Source organism: Camelus dromedarius, chromosome 16, assembly GCF_036321535.1.
Source record: "Camelus dromedarius isolate mCamDro1 chromosome 16, mCamDro1.pat, whole genome shotgun sequence".
NCBI classification, from domain to species: Eukaryota; Metazoa; Chordata; class Mammalia; order Artiodactyla; family Camelidae; genus Camelus; species Camelus dromedarius.
In genome coordinates this window covers 13686115-13708128 of record NC_087451.1, presented here as the reverse complement: position 1 = coordinate 13708128, position 22014 = coordinate 13686115, and the positions used below count along the sequence as shown (strand labels likewise).

The window sequence follows — 22014 nt, the reverse complement described above, 5'->3', positions numbered from 1 at the left end:
AGTTTTCACTTTACACGTGAGGAAAAACCAAGGCTCTGCTAACATCACAGAGCAGGTGGATGGAGCCAGAAGTGACCTAAGGTTATCTCATCTCAAAGCCCTGTGGCTTTCTGAGCGCCTCCTTCTGTTCCATGGTGTGAAAATCCCCAGAGGATGAGACCTGTGATTCATTTCTGCATCCACATCAGATCATGGCCTCACCCAGGAACCATGAGGCCGGTTGTGAAAGTCTGGGCTGGGCAGGCTCTGGCTCAGTAACTGTTTATTGGCAAGAAGTCAGCAGGGCAGGGTTGTCATCCCCACTTTATAGATGAGGAAGTGGCAATCAGAGAGGAGTAGGAGAGTTGCCCAAGGTCATCCCTCAGTCAGAAGAAGAGCAGGGACTTGAACACCGGACACTCAGAGACTTTGTGTGGTAAGAGGAAGGAGGCCGTGGCGAGGCTAGGACTGCTGGGCCTGGGCTGGCAGCTTTATGGGTCCTGTAAGTCATGGAGATGTGTCAGAGCCCATCCCTGATTTAATGACCCCTGCTGTAAAGAGGGTCTTGTCCCCTCCAGGGAAGTTGGACCCAGGGTGGCCTAGGCAGTGACAGGTGACAAGTTTATAGCAAGCAGGAGAGACTGGGAAATAAGGCTGGGTGACCTTGGTAACACAAAGTAATCTGCCTTTGTGTAACCTTGGAATCGGAGATGAAGGATGAAGCAGGAGCCACCCCTTGTTCTCCCACATCACACATGTGTAGTCTTCCTGGTGCCCATGATTAAGATGCATCCTTGAAGAAGTGCCCATCCTTAACCTCCTCCCCTGCCCCATGCCTCAGAGGGGACACTCCATGGGGTATGGTTCTCCTTCCCCAGCTCACTGGCCCCAAAACATACTAGAGGGCACACTGATGGGAGAGGAGCAGAATTTCTGAGGGGGCAGCTTCCTCCTCCTCTTCTCTGGGAACCCAATGCCATAGACTCTGAAGTGAGTCAAAAGGTCACCAGTTAGTAGCCCCTTAGCCCACCAAAGGCTTCCAAGCCTCTCTCCTGCCTGTCAGGAGGCTGGCCTGGGGTTACAGGGACCCCTGAAATCAACTTCATTCCCAGGAATAGGCTTCCTCCCAGCCCCAGCCCCAAGTCCTGAAAGATATATTTCTACAGTCTTGTGAACGCAAACCCACTCCCCAGAAAAAGCTTCGGGATGTGGAATCCCTTCCCTGACTGTCCTAGTGCCAGACTGATGATTAAATTCTAAGACAGTGCAGACAATAGGGCCCTAAGCCTGATGTGGATCCCAGCTCCCTTCTCTGCAGGATCAAAGCTGCTCCTTGAGGCCGTGTGATCCTGGGCCAGAAGGTGGGGGGAGTCAGCCAGGACTCTAACCAAGGAGGAAGCCCCTTTGCCTGAATAGTTCTTGGGGAGGCAATTCTTCTTCAGCAGTCCCTTACCTAGGTTCAAAGGCACGTTGGGGCTGAGAGATTGGCAGCGGATGGGGAAGCCACAGGACCAAAAAGCCCTGGCTTCCTGTTGACGGAGGGGGCCCAAGATCACTGCCTGGTCCCTGTCCCTCTTCCCCACCCAAGTCTGAGTGAGCGTCCCAAACTCCCACGCAGCCCCACACCATGTGGGACGCACTGTGCCTACAGCAGTGAAGGAGTCTAGAGGCACTGTGGGGGGGGATGCACATCCAGGAGAGGGACCACCCCTCCTGAGACATGGGGAAGCTTCCTCTCTGTGGGGGCTCCCAGCCCTATTTCACCAAACGCCAAGACCTCCTTCAAGGAAAGTTTCCTTTCCCTGGACTCTGAAGATTCTGACAGATGAGAAAATCAGGAGTCTACTCGGATCTCAGTCTCTTCCCATCTCATCTCAGGAATCTGGAGGTCCTCAACAGGACCAGCCCCTTCCCTCTTGACCGCATTCGTTTCTCTCTCTCACTGAGCCCCTTTGCAATCAGTTTCTCAGTTCTGGCCCCTCGGCCTCCCCAGCGCTGGCCATCACATACACACTCACAGCAATTTAGTGGCGTCCTCACTCTGTGTTGGAAGAAGAGTCTTTGCGATGCTAAGAAATTAAGTTTGGAGCAGCCTGGGAGGGAACAGAAAAAGAGATGAGAACCAGAGAATCAGTGATCACTGCCGGAGAGAGAGAGAAACCAGCCTCTTTCTAAGGCAGACCTCCAAAGCTGTCTCCACTCCCCCAGCCCCTAACCCCAACGGGCTGCTCCCGAGGCGAGAAGTCTGCGCGGGGGTCCACGCCAAAACGATTGAAAGCAGGAATCCGGGGCACCCGCTGTCGTGTGGATCAAGTACCTTGCGAGTCACTGCTCTGTCCCCAAATTAGAAACCAGGTGTGGGATGGGGGAGGTGCGAGGAAGGAGGAGAGGAGAGGACGCAATAGGTGAGGGGGCCTGTCGCACCGGGTGAAAGGTGGCCGGGCAGGGGGGCGGGGGGTGGGGAGCGCAAGTGGGGGAGCTGAGTCTCAGATCAGGGACGGGCGAGGGGAGGGGAGGCCCCGCCAGGGGGAGGAGCCGCTACCGGTGTCCTGCTGTCGAGGCTCCCTCCCGTCGCGGCTCCGCTATAAAACCCCGGCCGGCATGACCGCGGCACCCCCGGCGGCCTCCTCGGTGCGCGACCCCCGGCTCCGCGGCGTCTCCGCTCCTGCGCAGGATGCGGCTGCTGCTGGCGCTCCTGGTCCTCGCCGCCGCCCGGCCCTGGGCCCGCGCAGGTGAAGGCGGGCTTCGGCCCCGGGACCCCTCGGTGGCCCCTCGGTGGGCCCTCGGCGCCCCCGCCCCGTGCCGTCCGCCGAGGCTGCGCCCCATAGGCGATCCGGACGGCGCGGGCGGCCGAGAGGGGCGGGCGCGGAGCAGCGAGTGCTCGCGTGTACGCGGCTGCAGCGCGCAGAGCCCGGCGGAGTGCGGGTCCCTGGCGAGGATGCTTCCCTGAGCCGCCTCCACGCACCCCTCCGTTTCTCACCCTTTTTGGAGTGTCGCGCCCTTTCTAGTTCTCCTCGGTCTGTCGCGGGTCGCTGTCCATCTTACGGGGGCTCAGTGCTGGGTGACTGCCCCCGGCCCAGAGCAAGGACAACAAATTGGGCGCGGTGGGGCCCTAGCATCCCCGCTTCCCCTGGCATCCCCGCTTCCCGCCCTGGGTTCCTTATTCCCCGGAGGCTGCCAGAGCCCTTCACCTCCGGAGACACCGCACTGTGTTGTGAGCCTGGCGGGGGGCCTCCGGAGACCCGTGGTCCCGGCCCAGCCGGTCTTTCCGGCCAGGGTGATTTTCGTTTAAAGATTAATGGTGAGGCCGAGCTCTTAATTATTCGCCTAGATGGGAGGTGGCAGGAGAGGGGTGTTAATATTTGATAAGGAGCTAAAGGCGCCTCTGGAGTCTGCACACAGGGACCTGATCCGACACCTTCTAGGACCCCAAAGGGAATCATCGCCTTCGAAGGAGGCCCCTACCTGCCAGTCTCCAGCTCAGCTACCCCTTGGATGGTGCTTGGGGGCCACCTGGCCAAACCTCCTGTCTAAACCTAGCAGTTCCTCCCTTGGAGTCAAGGCGTTAGGGGTGAGGGTGCAGAGAAGGAGGGAGTTGTGAGCCGCTTTGCAGGAGGGACTTGGCTGGCCCGTTGTGAGGTCTGAAGGGGCATCTTGCAAAAACTCCTAGCCTCTTCCTAGGAGAGGAAGAAGGAGAAAACGCAGGATGTAAACATTTTTATTTGTAGGGTTGGAGGTTTGAAACCTACTTAAGCAGCTGGGCTGACAGAAAGAGAAAAGGCTTTGTAATTAATTTGGCTGCTTTGTAGCTGTGTTGGCTTGGGTAAGTCAACCTCGGTTTTATCACTTACAAAACAGAAAGTAATTCTAACTTCAGGTGTCCTTCTAAGAATTCAGATAAGACAGTGGGTGTAAGTGCTTGGTGTGGTATATGTGTGGCATGTTGCACGGCTATGACAGCTGTACCACTGGCATCAGCCCAGCCAGCCAGGAATCTGTCTCAGCCGCCCCCTGAGGCTTTCTGCCTGGGAGCTGCCCAAAGTCCTGCCTTCCTCCCCCCATTTCCTCCTCTAGGGAAACTGAGGCTGGAGAGTGACCAGGCTGCACCTTGAAGTCCCCAGAGCATCCCCAGGGAGAGGAGGAGGGGAGAAGGTCGGAGGCTCCTTCAGAGTCCCAGACCTGGCCAGGAGCTGCTGAGACTTTGCCCAGGGCATATTTGGGATTCGCTGAGCTGGTTTCCAAGATTCCTTCCTTCCCCTGGAGTGGAGGGTGGGGTGAGCAAAGTCCACAGAGGGAATTTCTTCAGGCATCTCTAAAGAAGGGGGCTAGGGTGATGGGCAAGTCAAGGGTGGGGGACCACAGCCAGGTGATTGGCAATGGTTGCTATTTCTCTCATGCCATCCCTGATCAGGGCAGACAGACGAGGTAAAACTCGGAGCTTAGAGCCAAGATCTACGGGTAGCTCCTCTCCCTCCCAGTTCCTCTTGGAAATGACTCAGGACAGCTGGCTGGTAATTATCTGCAAGGGTTGCCTTCTCATGAACTGGTACAGGAACCTGAGCCCTGCCACCTCTTGCCTAAAAATCAGCCCTTACCTTCAGCCTTTGGACATAGACCCAGTTCCTTGCCTTGATCTCATCAACATCATGTTTTCCTGGCTTCTGTTTCCTGAAGAGTGTAGTTACAAGAGCAATCAACCAAGCAGATCGAAAGTCTCTGTGATTAAGACAGTGGAGTAGAGGTCACTATTACAAACCTAGGAGCCGAAGTCAGAGGCAGGGAAGAGCCAGTTCCTAGGAAAACCTCAACCTGGACCAGATGGGCTCCCAGGAGGCTGAGGGGTTTCCACCCGTCCCAGCTGGCTCCTGAGGATTCTGGCTCAAACAAGGCTTCCGCTGGAATGGCTTCCCTTGGACCTCAGTCCAGAGGAGGGGCCAGCTCAACCTCAGAGGCCCCTTCTGCCTGCAGGACCTCTGAGAGGTGAAGACACAGGAGCCTTTCACAGATGCAAATGACCTCCCATCCTGTGCCTCCTCCACCGTGGCCCTGGGAGTTCGGTGACAGCTCCTTCTGCCTAATGCAGAATGTGGGCTCAGAAAAGTTAATGAACTCTCCTGCAGGGGTTAAGTAAGAGTCTGAGCCAGGACTGGAGGCCCAGTGAGCGGGCTCCAGTGTCAGAGCTCTGCTCACGTGCAGAGGGGGGCTGATGCCCTTTGCGGAGTCGACCTTCATGGGGCTTCCCCAGATGCAGCAACTCCCAGGGGCAGCAGAGCCCTGTCCCCAGGCAGGGGATGGACTGGCGTGGGGCAGGGACCAAACATCTCTGAAAGAGACGGTGCTGGCTAGTAGTCTTTGATCCAAAGACTACTGGGAAACTCCAAACCCAAGGTGACCCTGAGGGGTTCAGACCCAGACTTAGGGGGTGGCCCGTTTCCTGTAGGTGCTCACCCTCCCTCTGGGCCTTCCTCCCACCCCCTCCCCACCCATCCCCATTGCAGGGACCCCAGAGGAGGTGGGGTTGGGTGGGGACGGATGTGCTCAGAGGCTAGATGAGGCTGAGCTGGAAGCCGTGCTTTTCTTAGCAATTTCCTCATCCCTGAGTTCTTTCCAGCTCACTTCGTTTGTCTCCTCTCTGCAACCCCCCACCCCGACTTTGGCCATCTGCGCCCTGACAGGAGGTTGGAAGGATGGAGGGAGGGAGGGAGGGAGGGGGAGAGGGACGCAAGGGGAAGGGAAGGATTTGTCAGGGATTTGACTAAATTCCAGGCTGCCTGGAACACTCTCTACCATCTCTCATTTACTCCTCACCGCAGTCCTATGTGGTGGGTGGTACTAGTTCTGCTTTACAGATGGCAAAACTGAGGCCCAGAGAGATTAAGTGACTTGCCTCTAAATGCACAGCTCCCAAGTGGCCCAGCTAGAATTCCGGCTCAGATCAAATGTTTTGTCCACCCTGCTGCCACAGTCTTCTTTTAAATCAATAGACTAATTTTAGAGCAGTTTCAGGTTTACTGAAAACTCGAGCAGAAAGCCCAGAGGAGAGGGTTCCCTTGTGCACAGTCTGCCCTGCTGTTAACATTTCGCATTAGTGCAGTCTGTCCCTGGTGCAGCCTTTTTTCAGAGATGCTGGTTCTGCTGTCCTTAGGCAGAGCGGAGATTAGAGCCCTGAGTCTGTCTGGCCCCCAACACCAGGACTTCGAGGTGGGGCTGGGGGAAGGCCTGCTGCCTTCCTCCCTGCAGGACTGTGAGAGTTTAGCCAAGAATGGGTTTTAGTAACGTAAGAGGGTGTGTTCCAGGGAGGGGTTGGCCAAACCTCCCCCATCATCCCATCAACTCTGGGAAGGCAGCCAGGCTGAACGTGGCTGTACTGTCCTAGGAGGGGAGTCCGGGGGCCCTGATCCCCCTCCTATTCCTCTCTGACCACAGCCTCCCTTCCAGGTTTGAGGCGGGGGATGCAAGGAGGGAGGGGAGCTGATGAGCAGCAGATGGAGAGTGTCCAGCGTAGCCCCTGGGTAGAGCTGACCGGCCTTGGAGGGCCCCTCAAGGGCTGCTGGCTGCTTTGGCCATGTCTGTATGAGGACCATGCCCTGGGCAAGAGGACCAGTAGGTCAGCTGTGGATCAAGGACACCTGAGGCCAGGCTACTTTGACCACCTCCTCCTCCATCCCTCCATTTTCTTCTTAAGCCTCCTTACCCTGGGATCTCTGTCTCTGACCCCTAGGAACGCTCCACCCCATCCCAAGGTGCACTGCGATGTTTCCAGCCTCTGTCACATTGGATACCCGCCCCCCCCAACACACACACAGTTGCTTGTGTGCACACAGTTCACCCGCACTTTTAGAGACGTGTGTGTACCCAGAAACACTGACACACAAATGCACAGGCCTCATGCGCTTTCTCTCTCTGCTCCAGCAACACACTGGTGCTACCAGAATCAAGTCAAGCCCTCCAACTGGACCTGCTTGGGTGAGTACAGCCAGGCCCGGGGACAGGTCTTTCTGTGCGGCAGGGCCCGTCCAGGTTGAAATGGAGACCCAGCAAGGGTGGGAAGGAGGAGGGGTGGTGTGGCCCCGAGTCAGATATCATCTCCTCACACACACGTGCACGCACACATACTCACCCACTCCTGATGCTCACGGAACAGGGAACATGGAGTGACTGTGAGTCTTTACTGGCACCTCCTGTCATCATCTCTGTCACCACAAGGGCTGTAAAATAAATCAGCAGCAGCAGCAAAGGGAGAAATACATTTCGCTCTTTCTCATAATGAAATCAAGGGTTGGTCCTATTCCAGACACATACACACACACACGCAGAGCCAGGCTCGGGGTAGGACTGTGGGGGAACAGGCTGTGAGCTCTGGGATAGGGGACCACCTCAGATGCTCGGCTGTGAAAGGAGAACTCTGGTGACAGCCTTTTAAAGGACCTCAGGATGGGACACTAAGAATTATCTGAGGGCTAGGAGGCAGGGAATCATTCCCTGGGAAGCCTGGCTCCCTGCACCCCAGGGACCTCCAACACCAGGTGGATGGAGCCTGGAGTGAGGGTAGAGGGGTGGGTAGGTGATGGGATGGGGGTGGGGGGTGGGTAGTATTTGAAAAAGTGCAAAGAACATTTGCCCAGGTGAGCATGTGTGTCTGAAGAGGAAGGCCCAGGGAGGGTGAGGGCAGAGTTCTGCACGGGCATCCCACAGCCCAGCCTGCCAGCTTTCCAAAGACGGCCTGATCTGAGTGGGGCAGAGGACGCCATGCCCTAGTGCCAGGCGCCCCTGACTCCCAGCGCCCACTCCCTCCCTGCTCAGGGCCAGACCTGTGGGGCGATAGCTGTCAGATGGACCAACAGTCCCCTATCAACATCGCCACTGCCAAGACAGAGGTGGACCTAAACCTGAGGCCCTTCTCCTTCTCTGGCTATGACAAGAAGCAAAAGTGGACTGTCCAAAACAATGGGCACACAGGTAGGTCTCACGTGGGTGGGATGGAGACCCCAGGTGGCAGGGGTACCTGGTCCTGGGACCCCGGAGTTTCTGGAGGACTGGAGGGTTGGGTTCCTCCTGGGAAGATGCACTGGCCCTGGTCCACCTTTGCCAAGGAGAGGCTGAAAAACCTTGAGGGGAGGGGAGGAGGAAGCCGTCTGTCACAGTATTTTCAATCTTGTATCAGACCAGTCTGGGGATGCGGGAGGGGACATGTTGGAGGAAGAAGGAACAACATATGCAAAGACAGGGAGGCATGAAACAGCTTAGGGTGTTCAGAGGGCTGCACGTGGCCCCGTGGGCATAGAGGACAGAGCAAAGCCAGAAGGGCCCGGAGCCAGCCCTGGTCAGGTGAGCTGGGCTCGTGGCAGGCCGCCCAGGGCTGAGGAGTTTGGACATGGCCCTGAGATCACCGGGGCACCACCTACGGAGGGGGTTGGAGCAGGGGCGGGGCCGGGCTGCACTGCACATTTGGGCAGTAGGGGTATGTAGAGGGAGAGGCAGGTGGGGAGACCAGAGAGGAGGTCAAGGGCCGGTCCCGGGCAGTCCCACTCAGTCTGTTCCTCCAGGCCCAGGCCAGTAGCCCATGAAGTGTGGGAGAAGGGAGAGGAGGTCCTGCCTGGGTGGAACTGGGATGAGGAGGCTGGGAGAGGCTAAGAGAGGTGGTGCAAGGACTGCCCCCTCCTGTGCCCTCCAGTGATGGTGTTGCTGGGGGACGAGGCCACAATTGCTGAAGGAGGACTGGCCGCCCGGTACCGGGCGAAGCAGCTGCACCTGCACTGGTCCGAGGTGCTGGACTGGGGCTCAGAGCACAGCTTGGATGGGGATCGATTTGCCATGGAGGTGAGGGACCTCTTCCCAGGTCAGTGCCTTGGCTGGGCTCTGGGTATACCTGCCTTGGGCGAGAAGGGTGGTCCAGCACCCTCACGGGTTCTCCCCCTACCCCAACAGATGCACATAGTGCATGAGAAGGAGAAGGGGACATCAAGGAATGCGAAAGCCCAGGACTCCAAAGATGAGATTGCAGTGCTGGCCTTCATGGTGGAGGTGAGACTGCCATCTCCCAGGGTCCAAGGGGCTGCTTCTCAGAATCCAGAGACCTGGGGTCTCAGGAAGCCAGAAGGGGGCTGTGGAGGCCCCACCTTGCCCTCTGTTTCTGTGGCTTGTACACTCCCAGGTAGGGTGCCCAGAGTCTCTCAGGGCCTCAGTCCCAGAAGCTGCCTGCCTGCCCCAACCCAGACCAGAATGAACTGGTGGTCACCACCGGCTTCCCACAAGCCTCTCTTAAGCCCCCTTCCCCCCCTTTCCAGGCCGGAGCCAGGAATGAGAACTTCCAACCCCTGGTGGACGTGCTGTCCAACATCTCCAGACCTAGTGAGTCAGGATGGTGAGGCGGGGGAGGCAGGGGTCGGGGCGAGGGGAGGAGACTTCTTTCAACAAAGGACAGTCCGGATGGTGCAGCGGCTTGGACCCTGAGAGTGAGGTGTGAGGGGGTAACTGCTGTCCCCCCAGATACCAACACCACGATGAGAAACAGCATCAGTCTCCTAGACCTGCTCCCCAAACAGGAGAAACTGAGGCGGTACTTCCGCTACCTGGGCTCGCTCACCACGCCCGGCTGTGACGAGACGGTGGTCTGGACAGTGTTCCAGGAGCCCATCCAGCTCCACAAGGACCAGGTACAGAGGTCCAGGCAGGGGTTGCCGCCTCCCACTGCCTGGCTTCCCAGAAACGATCCCTTGGGGGTGGGCCCGGCAATCCAAGGCCAGACAAGCATGGAAGGTGAGGCTAATGTAGACTCAAGTCTGAGAACCACTGTTCTCTGGTAATAGTGATGATGGTGGTAGTAATGGCAGACCCTCAAAACCGTGAGGTTTGAGTCCCCTTGGCTAAGGGAAGCTAATGGGAGCTAAGCCCCCACGGATGCCAAGGACTTTCCATCCCGTATTCTTTTCCTCTGCACAAAAACCCCAGAGGGCTCAGAGAGGCAAAGTGACTGGCCTGATGTCACACAGCGGGGAGTGCATCTCCACTTGAGCCCTGTGCCTTCCACAGATCCTTGCATTCTCCAACAAGCTGTATTATGACAACAATCAGAAAATGACCGACAACATCAGGCCCCTGCAGCCCCGGGGGCAGCGCGTGGTTTACAGGTCCCAGGCCCCCGGGCGGCTGCTGCCCTGGTCGCTGCCCACCCTGCTGGCCCCCACGCTCACCTGCCTGACAGCGGGCTTCCTCCGATGATGGCTCACTTCTGGACACTTGACCTCTGGTCTCGGCCCTTAAGTGGGCTTTGGCTTCTGTTCCTCAGGCTTCCCAGGTTGGACTTGGATGGTGATTAAAATATGGATATGTTTTTGGAGAAATCTTTCTGAAGTCTGTTTATAGTTCCCGCTGCTACTGCTGCCGTTCCCCTCAACCCACCCGGTGCCAGGGTAGGGAACTTAAGGCCTGGAGATTTCTTCTGAGCAGGGACCACCAGGCCCCCCTCCAACCCTTGTGAATTCCCTGTCGACACCTGACTTGGGAAGATGCTGAAGGGACCTCAAAGCTCCAACACAGCGAAAGCCGGAGAAGTTCCAGTCCATCCTCTCCATTATAAAACGGGGGAGGGAAGCTGAGGCCCAGAAAGGAGAAGAAGCTGGACGGAGGCCACACGGAGAGGCCATGGCCGAGCCACCTGAGACCAGCCAGCGCTTTCTGCTCTGCGTGAGGACGATGAGTGGAGGGTGCGGGTCCTGTGAGGGTGTAGCCTAGTTGGGGTGGGTGATGGGACCATTTATTTGCCTCAAGGGATTTCTTGAGCATCTATGTTCTAGGCACTGGGGATAAGACAGACAAAAATGCCTGTCCTCCTGGAGTTCACAGTCTCACAGGAGACACTATAAATAAAACAGACACATTATACGGTGTCACGTTGTTCAATGTCAGAAGGCAGAAGGCGGTGAGAGCCACGGAGAAAGCTAAAGCAGGAAGGGAAGGTGGTCAGGGAAGGCAGGTGCAGCTTGAAGACTTGAAGGAAGCCAGGAAGGGAGGCCATCTGGAGGCCAGCGAGTGTTCATGCATGGAGGGGAGGGGGCCTGTCGGAGGACCCGCAGGGAGGCCAGCGAGGAGTGGAGGGAGGGAGGGAGAAAGCAAGAGAGAGCAGCTGACAGAGGAGAGAGGATGGTAGAGGGGAGAGGAGGAAGGAGGGAGGGGAGGGAGGAGAAAGGTGAGGAAGGGAGGAGAGGAGGAGAGGGGGAGGGGAGGGGGAGCGAGGAGACGCCGAGTGTGTGGGGGTGGGGGGCTGCAGTACAGGGGCTGCAGGGGTGAGGGGCAGGGGGCAGTTAGAGGAGCTCGCTGCTGTCTCCAGGAGCTGATGGGTCACAGGTGAATCCAAGGGCATTTGGCCCTTGTACTTAGTTGCTGTCAGTGAAGGCAGCCCCACCACTCCAAGATTGTCTTTCTAATGGTTTTTCCCTTTCTGGGGCTCAAGGAGAGCGCGAGACTAGGAGGCTGCAGGTGCAGAGAGGAGGGTCCAGAAAACCAGGGGAGAAAGATATAAGGGCCGCATGGGCTGGTCTCAAGTCAAGCCCGGCCTGGGAGCCAGGGGTAAAGGGGCCGCAGGACCTGGGACCTCACCACCCAGGGCAGGGCTGGAGTTTGGGAGGAGAGTGAAACGAGGGGAAGAGGCCAAGAACTGGACTTGCCGGGTGAAGAGGGGTCCTGGGGCCAGGCCAGGTCAATTGGTGTGGGGACCACCTGTCTAAGAAGCTTCCGGTCCGGAGGTGAAGAGCGTCCCATGGAAGATGTGGAGCCAGGCGGGCACTTGCTTGCTGCTGGTCTCCGGAGGGGAAGCGGGTCAGAGGGGACCTCTAAGCCTTCTCCCACCCCCATACTCTCAGACTCCCGGGACACCCCCAGCTGGGGGCAGGGAAGGGCTGCTCGCCCTCCACGGGAGCCTCCCCCTCCCTCTTCCCCTTCGTGACCAAGAATAAGCACCCCAGTCCCTTCACTGGTGGTCACACAGCCGTGTGGGGGACTTGGCATTACTATCACTATGGCAACAGCAGGCAGCTTGTGTCAGCAGGGGGTGTGTGGACACGAACCTGTTCTCTTCGGTTCCCACACAGCCTGCAGCCTGCGGGGGATCTAAGCGCTAAGCTGCACCCCCACCCCCTCCCCCTTGCCAGCTGAGGGCTCTCAGAGGTCTGAACTGCCCCTCCTCCTCCCCAGCTACACCCCCTAACCTCCACCCCGTCCCTGCCCTCAAGGCAACGTTCAGTGAGTAAGGTGGCAGCAGAATGAGGAAGTCCTAGCTGTTTGCAAGAGATTAGGGGAGCCTTGGCCTCTCCCACCCCAGGCAGAGGGTGGACTACTCTCCCCTGTCTCTCTGACCCCAAATTAATATTAACCTGGCCAGTGGGGGCCGGAATGGGCATAGCTTATCCAGGGCCCGGAGATCTGCCCACCCTCCCTGCACCTGGAGGCCGAGCAGGTGCTGTCAGCACGAGACTCACAGCAAGGTCACTCCTGGCCAGTCACCCCAGGTGGGTGTGTTTCTGAGAACCTCCCCTTCTGGGTAATTTCACTCCCTCCGCTGTACCACTGCTCCCCCTGCAGACCCCCTCTCTGAAGAAGGTGCTCTAAGTTCCCTGTGCCCAGCCTGGCCTGGCCCCTCACACAGCTCTCCCCATTGACACACACACACACACACACACACACACACACACACACACACAGCTCTCCCCATTGACACACACACACACACACACAGCTCTCCCCATTGAGACACACACACACACACACACACACACACACACACACACACTTCAGTGCAGCCGGCCAGGCCGGGGGAATGCTCAGCGGCTGATAGTTTGGGCCACAATCTGACTTCTCTGAGGTCTGCAGTTCCCAGCACAGACCACGATGCACATTCACTGGATGCCCGCTGGTGCTGGCCATGAGTTTCAGAACAATCCTATGGGGGTGGTGTTTCTCCCGTCCCACGAGCGAGGACACCAAGGCACAGAGAGGGGTTAAGGGACTTTTCAGAACCTGGGGTCACTTCCCTGCACCTCCGTGGCTCCAAGGCCAGGTTTCTCCTTTGACAGTCATCCGACTTCTGGGCCAGGGGCAGGGTGGGGTCTGCAGCACCCTGTCCCACCCTGTTACCACGAGCTGCTCCGCTTGCCTGGCAGGCTGTCTCCCTGGCCCCCTGTTTAGATTTGGCATCTGGGTGGGAGCCAGGGACTAAAAATATTCCCCATGTGTTTAGATGATTCTTAGAGAATCAACTTCCCCATCTTGGCTCTCAGTTTGCACACTTGCTGGCCCTGCTTCCTGTGGCTCTGATCTGACAGCGCAGGGAGGGGGTAAGGGAAGTGGGGGAAAGGGAAAAGTAGAAGGGTCTGGAGGGGCCCAGGGTCAAGGGTGGTGATGGTGGACGTGCACACATGCACGCGCATGTGGAAGGGCTGCTGCATCACAGGACCCCAGGGGGTGCCCGTCCAGGGACCACACTGTGAACGCTGCCCCAGCGTGCTGTGACCCTGAGGCTCCGTGCTTCTGTGGGTTCCTTGGGGGTGGGAAGAGGCAGGGAAGTTGGTAAGCTTGCAGGAATGGACATGTGGCTTCCCCGCTCTGGGCACCAGTTTATCAATCTGCAAAATGGGCTACGCTTGGCCCTTCTATCTGACTGGGCCTTGCAGAGCTCAGGCTCCTGCTGGTGACCTTGGGAGGAAGGCCAGGCCTCTGTCTGTGGGTGGGGTGCTGCTCCTGCACCTTGCCTTACACGAGTTCTAGCAGCTCTGTTTGTTTATCTGAATAGGGACAAAGGCATTATCTCCTCTAGGGACTAAGGGCATGTCCCTGGCCCGCCTGCTCCCGGGGAGGGGCTTCCTTTGGAGGGAGCTACAGGACAGACAAGTCACAAGCCAGTTCCTTCCTCAGAGGCCTAGTCCCAGCGAGACTGGCTCCTCCTATGCCAAGTGCTGGCGGCTGCAAAGCCTGGGAGGGTGGGGAGAGGCCCAGGGGACAGAGAAGGGACATGGGGATGTTCTGGAACAAGCTTGTTCTTTCCGCAAGATTTGTCTTTCAACAAACGCTATCACTTCCTCCGTGCCGGGGACTGAAGATTCAGGGAGCAAAAACCCAGTCTGTGCCTGTCCCCCAAGACTCCTGACTGAGGGGCAGACACGTAGCAGCAGGTCTACAAAATACAGGCCGTGAGAGGGACGCACACAGACCTGGGCCTGAGTCCCTTTCCCCTACTGACTAATTTGGTGAGCTGACTTTGGTAATTTAATTCACCTTTCCCAGCCTGTTTCTGCATCTGTAGAATGGGGACGAGGACGGGACTTACCTCCGAGGGTCGCTGTGAAGATGGACCAAGATGCCCAGCCAAGAGGATGTATTTCATAATTCATGGTTATTAGTATGATTCTTTCTATTACAGACAGCACTGAAGGATGGGTAGGGCCTACAGACGGGGAAAACTGGCTGCTTCTGGGGATGGGGGTAGGGAATAGTGGGCCGAGGTTGGAATTCTGAGTAGTGATGCACTGGTTCGCCTCTGGGGTCGGCAGCCAGTGCCTGGTGGGGTAGCAGCCAGGGCAGAAGCCACCGTCTCCACGGGGCTGCCTCTCTGCTCAGACACTCAGGGGAATCTCCACCCCCGCACTCCACCCCACCCACCCATACACAGAGCAGCCCACTGAGCCAGACCTCCCAGTCTGACCTTTGCCCAGAGTAGCCCAGGGTCACCCAGGGCATCATGAGGAGCCAAGGGGACCAGGGGACGCCAAGGCGGCCCTGCAGCTCTCCTGTCCTGCCTTGTTGGCTGGGGTCAGGGTGGACGCCTGTTTTCCTGCTGCGGAATTGACTGGGCTGGGGCCTGGGTTCCCATCTCACCTTCCTCCAGCCCCTCTCCTCCCGCTTCCCCTTCCCCAGGAGACTTGATTACCCACTCGCCCTCGGATGTGTCCCTGTCTCCAGCAGGGGCTCTGTCCCTGCTGTCTGCCAGCAGGCCTCTCCCGTCCAGGTTTGCTGCAGGCTTTCCCCAGCACATGGTCTGCACCCATCTGGGGTTGCTGGATAAATCTGAATTTCAGATAAAGAACAAAGAAATTTTAGTATGAGTATATCCACTGCAAGTTGCATGGGGCCCACTTACACTAAAACATTATTTGTTGTTTATCTTGTGGAATAAAATTCATATTTGATGGCAAGACAAGAAAAAATTTAGACATAAAACATTCTCTGCCCTTTGGCCTCCTCTCCCCGCACTGTGCCTTATGTATCTGCATTGTGCGTGGACCAGAACTCCCCCATCAGCAGGAACACCTGCTCAGCCATAAAGAGCAATATTCTAGCATCAGCAAGGCAGCTCCTTAAAAGATAGCCTTTCTTCTTGATCTTGTAAGGGGTAACATGACCCAGAAGGATGATGCTTAGATCGGGATTATGTAAACTGCCATTGGATGTAAAACCCTTGGTCTCAAAAAAAATAAAACTGTGCCTTGATTTCTAACCAGCAGAACAGTTCTCAGAAGAGCTTTCTGAGATGCTCTTCCCAGGTTATAATCCTCAAATTTGGCTCGAATAAAATTTTCCATTTCTTTCTTAGATCCACTGATTAACTTTTCATTGACAATCTGAAAATTCCATTGTGCTGGGTGCCATGTATTTGGATTTCCTAGGTCTGATGGCCCTACCCCCACCCCACCTACCCCAGGGGAGACCACCACCCCTTCCTCCTCCCTGCCACCCTCCCTCTCCCTCCAGCCAGCCACAACTTCCAGGAACTGCTGGCAAACAGGTCAATGGGTTTTCCCTCGCGGAATAGGTGATTCCGGTCTATGGGGCTCCGCGTGCGGAGGGCAGCCAGGCCGCTTCCAAGGCGGCGTTGGAGCAGGCCCTTCTGCCAGTGGATTTCCTCCCCACTGTTTTCCAACGAATTGGGAGAGGCCGGTGCCAAGGAAATCTCTTTATCTTTCTTTTTGGTCTCCGCCTACCCCCCCCACCCCCCGCGCCCCCCCTAGCTGAGCTGGACGTGCCAGGGCTCCCTTCCTGCAGTCCGGCTCCCACCCATCATCCCAGGCACCTCGAGCGGAAGGGAGCCCTCAGGCAGCGCCTGGCTGCCGTCCTGGGTGGGGTCTGAAGGGGCCTGATGCCAGGGTTTTATTTACAAAGTGAGGAAAGACTCAAGAGGTGCAGGACCCTGTCAGGACAGGAACGCCTGACCACGTCACAGCCTGGGGTGCAGACAGAGGATCCAGACACCAGCAGACAGCTGAGTCCCCTCTGTGCAAATTAGATGCTCTTCCTCTAACTCCTTTGACCTGGTAATCTCTGATCTCTTTAACTCCCTTTAGCTAGCACTATTTGCATACCTACCCTGTTAAACAAGGCCCTTTATATCTATGATCTCATTTAATCCTGAGAGCAACCTTTAGAACATAAACTCCCAGTGGAGCAGCTGCTTCAGGACAGGGTTTTTTCATCTGTTTCCTGCCAGTGGTGGACACTGTGATGCACAGTTCAGAGCCCCCTTCAAGGGACACCGTGTCCCAGCACTGGGTGCTGAGTGCAGACATCTTCAGTTGTTGATGTCTCCAGGGAGAAGAAGCCTCTTCATTCAAGGTCACACTCGTTTCTGTAGGCCCCCAGCTAATGACTGATGGATCAATGGGGAGGATAAAGGGGGGGGCCCCAATTTAGGGTGACTCCAAAGAGCCACTCCAGGTGTAGAACTTGAAACAGTGGGGCCAGTGGAGGTTACCACTGGGCCCGTGAGGCTGTCCACTTCTCCCTCTTTGCAATCCTGCTTCCGTCCCCTCCCTGCCACAGGTGTTGGTCCTAGAGGGACTCCTTAGTAAACGGCCTGCACACTAAACTCCATCGGCTTCCCGGAAGCCAACCCCAGGGACATCAAGCGTCCAGAAAGCACAGAGCATGGAGCAGACTCTCAATCCATACGGGTTTGGAAGCTCCCTGGGGCCGGCACTGGCATTGCTGGTCCTGACTTACACAAGTAACAGCGTAATAACAGCAGCTGAGACGCACCCACGTGAAGCTATCTGACATGCTCTCTATCTCAGTCCTTAGAACAAGCTTCTGAGATGGGCATTTTTGTTTTCTCCGTTTTCAGATGACATGAAATACATGGGACCCAGGGCTAGCAAATGGTAGAGTAGTAGGAGGATTTGGATCCAGATGATTTCATGCTCAAGCCCACCCTCTTCCCATCACTTTTTGGAAGGAAACTGAGACAGAGAGGTAAAGAAGCTTGCCCCTCCCCAGCCAGTGAGTGGCCACCAGGTCGACAAACCTAGCAGTCCTTGCTTGAGCTGTGCTGCGGGCCCCAAACAGCTTCAGAGGAAAGCTTGGACGTAGAAGCCAGCAAGCCAGCTATGGATGGTGGGGACGTGTGCTGTCCCCTAGAGCTGGGATGTGCTCCCTGCCTCTCCCCTGCTTGTGGCTCTTCTCATGAGGTCTACACAGCAGCCAATACCCAGCTTAAAAGTGACTCCTCTGTGAAGACTTTCCCGATCTCTGCTCCCGTCCTGCTCCCACACCAAGACCCCCAAAGGGAAGACTGGAGGACCCTGTCTTAGCCATCAGAGGATGGAAGTGCCGAGCCGAGGTTGGCCAGACAGTGGGAGACAGGCAGCAAATGTTGGCAGGGTGAGTGAATAAAGGGAAAAATGATTAACAAACACAGAATTAGCAGGCACCATTCCAGGGCTGGGACTAAATATTTACCTAGCCCATTGGGCAATCCTGAGAGATAAGCTTGGTTTCTGAGCTCTATTTATGCAGACTTTCCTTCAGTGACTGACACAATCAGCCTGGTTTGGTTATAGTTTGAACAGCTGTTTCCACAGGTGGGGACTGGGTGCACGAGGTGCCTGATCCTTGGCTTCCGCTGTTCTCTGGCATCACGCGTCCTCCCCAGGGTATCTGCTTCCCAATCTTTGGGCTCTGAGTGATGTTGCCCCTCCACCCTGCAGGCCTGGCCAGGCTCCACGAGGCTGCAGGTCACATGGGGTGGGCTTACAATGTGGGCTCTAGCTTGAGCTGTGGGTGGGCGTGCAGTCATAGGGTGGAGGGCGTGAGGACTGACTCACCTGGGTACACAGCCTGAGTGGCCTCCTGGGAGGCACCCCTCTTAAGGGAGAGGAGTTGGGTGTGACATGCTGGGTCCAAGTGAAGCCTCGGAGCTATAGGCGTGGAGGGGCGTGGAGTTGGGTGTGACATCTGTTGGTCAGCCTCTGGGATTCACACATGAAAACCAGAAGACCAATTTCACCAAAACACAAACGTGTCGGGGAAAGCAGTTCTGCTGCGGGAACACTCTAGTGGAGTAGAAGGGACCAGTGGTGGCCCCAGTCCTGGTGCTCAGTCTGTGAGGCGAGGCGTGGTGGTGTTGGATGAGGGGTACCTAAAAGATCGGGTGGTCCTGCCCAGTGGAAAACCACATCACAGCTGAAAGGACTTGTTTAAGACACACTTAGACCCCTGGAGGCTGGCATCAATGTGGAGACGGAGAGTGGGGTTTCGCAGGGGTGAGAGTAAGACCCAGTGAATCCTGTGGCATCACAGAGCGTGACCTTTCACTGCGTCCAAGGCTGCTTTGGTCAGGCCAGAAGCTGGTGAAATTCCCAGCCGCTGCCGCGTGGAGTGTGATGACAGATCAGGTTCTGGGAGCTGCGTGAGGCTGGCCCGTGCTCTAGATGAGGAAACGGATTCCTCGACCAGCTACCAATGTAGACAGGATGACAGTCGAATGTTTCGTCTGAGCCTTCTCCCGCGGCAGCGGCCACGCCCCCCACTCCCAGAAGGGCGTCCCATGGGCAATGCAGCAGGCCCTCGGCTTCAGTGTTTCTCTTCCAGTCGGTTAGGGAGTTTACCTTTCCCTCCAAATTTATACTGGTTGCATCCCTAGAGTCCAAATTAGGCATACATTCTCCCCCCCATCTCTTCCTTCCTTCTCTGTCTCTCTCTCTTTTGACATATACCAGTTTTGGATTGAGGCCTAACATTCTATTGCCATCAAAGGGGACAGATGAGAAAACCAAAGCTGGGCTCATAAACCCTGGGGAAAAAGACAACAGGCTGCCTCTTTGGGGCTCAGCACGGTCAGAACTGGATGGAAAGCAGCCAAGGTGACTGCTTGCTGCGTGATGGCTGCGCTACGGTGGCCGGATGGACATGTGGTATCCGGTTTAGAAGGCTTATGGGCGCAGACACCTGGGTATAAACTGTCAGGCTCAATTGTTCTCCCTCCTTTCCCAGGAAGGGCCAGGAAGGAAAAGGCCCCAGCTGAAGGGAGGAGACATTGTCCTCAGTGGGTCCAGCATAGTGAGGTGGCCGGTCTGGCAGGGGGCCAGTGGGGAGCATGGGATTTTCACAGTTTCTGTGGCTGTTGGCTGCCTTCCCCAAACCAGTTCACTCAATTCTTGTCTTTCTCATTCTGCCTCTGCAACTATCACATCCCTGTTAAATCCCTGATAAGATACTATCAGACACTCTAAAGTCCAGTTTGGAGCTAGTGGCCTTGACCTGCCCGAGTCCTTTCTTTCTCCCTCCCTGGTCCCACCTCCCCTTCTACACCCCTTTCCTCCCTCTGTCCAGCTCCTGAGATTGATCCCTGGGGCCCCAGAAATGAAGAGAACAAACCTAGGACATGTCTCCCTCAGAAGTCACCCTCATGGCTATTTTGCTCCCAAGTTTTTCATCTTCTAGGAAGAGGGGGAAGAGGCCGCTTTCAGTACACCTACTTCCTCTCCTTATGTAACAATGGTACTTCGCATAAGTTATCAGTTGTAAAAGGGGTTCACGTTCACTTTCTCATTCAGTGATTATCAAACACTGTTTGGATGATCCTTATTCCTTGTCAGATCTCAGGATGATTGATCAACAGTCCTGCCGTTGCCAAGTGATGGATCACAGACCTCAGTTCAGGGGGAAGTGAGGGAGTGTAGAATCAGCCACTTTAACCTGGAGTTGGCTCCAGCTCAGAAATGCTCCATCTGTGTGATACTTTGGGCAAGAGATTTAATCTCACTGAATCTGTTTCCTCATTGATAAAAAGAGATGATAAATGCATCTCTCATAGAGCGGTGGTGAGCATAAAATAAGGAACAAAACACACATAGCTTGCCACACACACTGGCAAACAGTAAATGTCTACTCAACGGCTAATTGCCCTCTGATTTTCCTCCTGATTCCAAGTGTAGGACTAGCCTGTCTGCCACATAGTAGGTACTCATTAAACATTCGATGTTTGAGTGATAAACTCTGCCCCTCTCCCTTTCCCATGTCTCCCAAAGTGAGAGGATGTTTATTTGCCACTCCAAGCTGCGGGGAGCTCTGCAAACAAGGAGTGGCAGCAGTAACTGTCTCCTGCTGGCGCAATGAAAGGCCACAGCCCCCTGGGCTGGCTCCGTATAGATGCCAAGCCACAGGCTGCTCCAATGGTCTCTACAGGGAGGGAGGGAAGTTGACCGGCCTTCTCTCTAGTTGGCTTGGCTTTCCTCCCTGCCCAGATGTACTGAGTGTAGCAAAATGACTTTGGAAAGTCCCACCCTACTGCCGTCGCGATTTCCAGTAGATCTAGTAAGGGTGCTCTCCTGTTAAAATGGAGCAGGACTCTGCGCGACCCTCCTGGGTTCAAAATCCCCTCCACGCCACCCCCTTTCCCATTTTTTGTTTGCAGAAAAAGGCTGTAGTCTCCTAGGCCTTCCCTAAGTTCCAAAGAGCAGATTCAAGCAGTTAACTAATTAGGACAGTGAGGAAATGCAAAAACAAAGGAAAAGCAATCAAGAAACTATAGTTCAGCTGTAAAACAGAGTCCTGAGTCCTGTTCCCCGTCAAGGGATATACATAACAATCTGATGCTTATCTTTGAGTTGTTCTGCAGAAAAGAGGACTAGTGCTGACCACAAACACGGAGACCTCAGGCTGATTGGAACCAGAAGGTCCACGATGTTGACTCTCAAAATAATCAACCTGTCACGTCACCGCGCACCAATCAGAGTACTGTACACGAGCTGATCACGCACCCCAGGACCTCGACCCCTTTACCCCTTTTGCCTTTAGAAATCTTACGCCCAGGCGAGCCGGTAAAATGGCTGTGAGACAAACCTATGCCTCCGCTTCCATCGTCTCTGTCGGCGGCGTCTCTGTCAATAAACCTTTCTCTATTCCAAACATCGCGATGTTTTGGTTCGTTTGGCCACACTGTGCGCTGGGCGCACAAGCTTGGGTTGGACAACGCCGTTGCTGGGGGCCACTGGCTGGGAGCTCTTCAGGGCGTGCTGGCTCTCTGAATGCGGTAGGCGCCCCGGGTGCTTTATTGAACGTCTGATCCGGAGCCTCCGAGGCGGCTCAAGCTGCACCCCACCCCCACTCACCTCCAACGTCGTCAGCTTTAGCTGTAGGTCCTTTGGGTGAAATGGAATTGGTAATGGAAAAGAATCTGAAAAGAAAAAAAATACATGCATGTGTACGTATAGCTGAATTACTTTGCTGAACACCCGAAACTAACATCGTAAATCAACTACGCTTTCCCAAAAATTAAAATAAAAAATGTAGTTGGAAGAAAGGGTCCTGTCCCAGTGCTGTTTCAAAATAAAAGCTGAAGACTACTGACCTGAAACAAACCATTCCTGAGTCACAAGGGAACTGAGGCCCTGGGGAGACAAGTGATCTGTCCCAAGTCAAACACTTCACGAAGCAGAGCACACACTGAGGGCTAGATTTCTGGTCCTTTGCTTTCTGTGGTTTCAGCCAAGATGCTGCCCTAAACTAGGAGCTAGAGCAGCCTCTGACTACTACAGGCACCTCCTGATCCATTCTGGGGGGGCCCTCTGCTGATCCTCAAGAGGGAAGACCCCCCTTCTATAATCCCAGTGAGCACTGGGGGTTCACCATCAGTGCAGAGGATCCTACCATGAAGAACAGCAGAAGCCTGATCCCCAGGGACCCTCAAGTGCTTTGGGTGCCTCCAACCAGCCCCCTCTCCTTTCTGGACCCTCCTCTCCTCCGGTCTCCAGACCACGCTCAGCAGGCTCC

General features: G+C 56.0%; 1 protein-coding gene and 1 long non-coding RNA gene across 4 annotated transcripts in view; one reads left to right on the top strand and one right to left on the bottom strand.

The window, feature by feature from the left end:
• LOC135323192 (uncharacterized) overlaps positions 1–22014 on the bottom strand; it is a 30820-nt gene that overhangs the window by 8507 nt on the left and 299 nt on the right. Inside the window, exons 2-9 of one of the 2 annotated variants that reach the window (XR_010384441.1) lie at positions 17701–21418; positions 10173–15036; positions 7985–8087; positions 7100–7187; positions 4575–4695; positions 2522–3656; positions 1998–2072; positions 248–479 (exon numbers count right to left, since the gene is read on the bottom strand). This is a non-coding gene — a long non-coding RNA (uncharacterized LOC135323192). Of the gene's footprint in view, positions 1–247; positions 480–1997; positions 2073–2521; positions 3657–4574; positions 4696–7099; positions 7188–7984; positions 8088–10172; positions 15037–17700; positions 21419–22014 lie in introns of those variants that run through there. The other variant, XR_010384442.1, reaches the window with a different exon arrangement.
• Positions 334–10861, top strand: CA4 (carbonic anhydrase 4). Of its 2 annotated transcripts, none has more exons than XM_064495012.1 (8): positions 334–415; positions 6892–6945; positions 7783–7938; positions 8654–8799; positions 8908–9003; positions 9267–9330; positions 9469–9635; positions 10012–10861. In XM_064495012.1, exons 3-8 carry the CDS (start codon positions 7812–7814, stop codon positions 10198–10200), a joined length of 789 nt encoding a protein of 262 aa, XP_064351082.1. In that variant the 5' UTR covers positions 334–415; positions 6892–6945; positions 7783–7811; the 3' UTR covers positions 10201–10861. The 2 variants fall into 2 exon arrangements, with proteins under 2 accessions (XP_064351082.1, XP_031323849.2); XM_031467989.2 differs by lacking the exon at positions 334–415 and adding an exon at positions 2574–2711.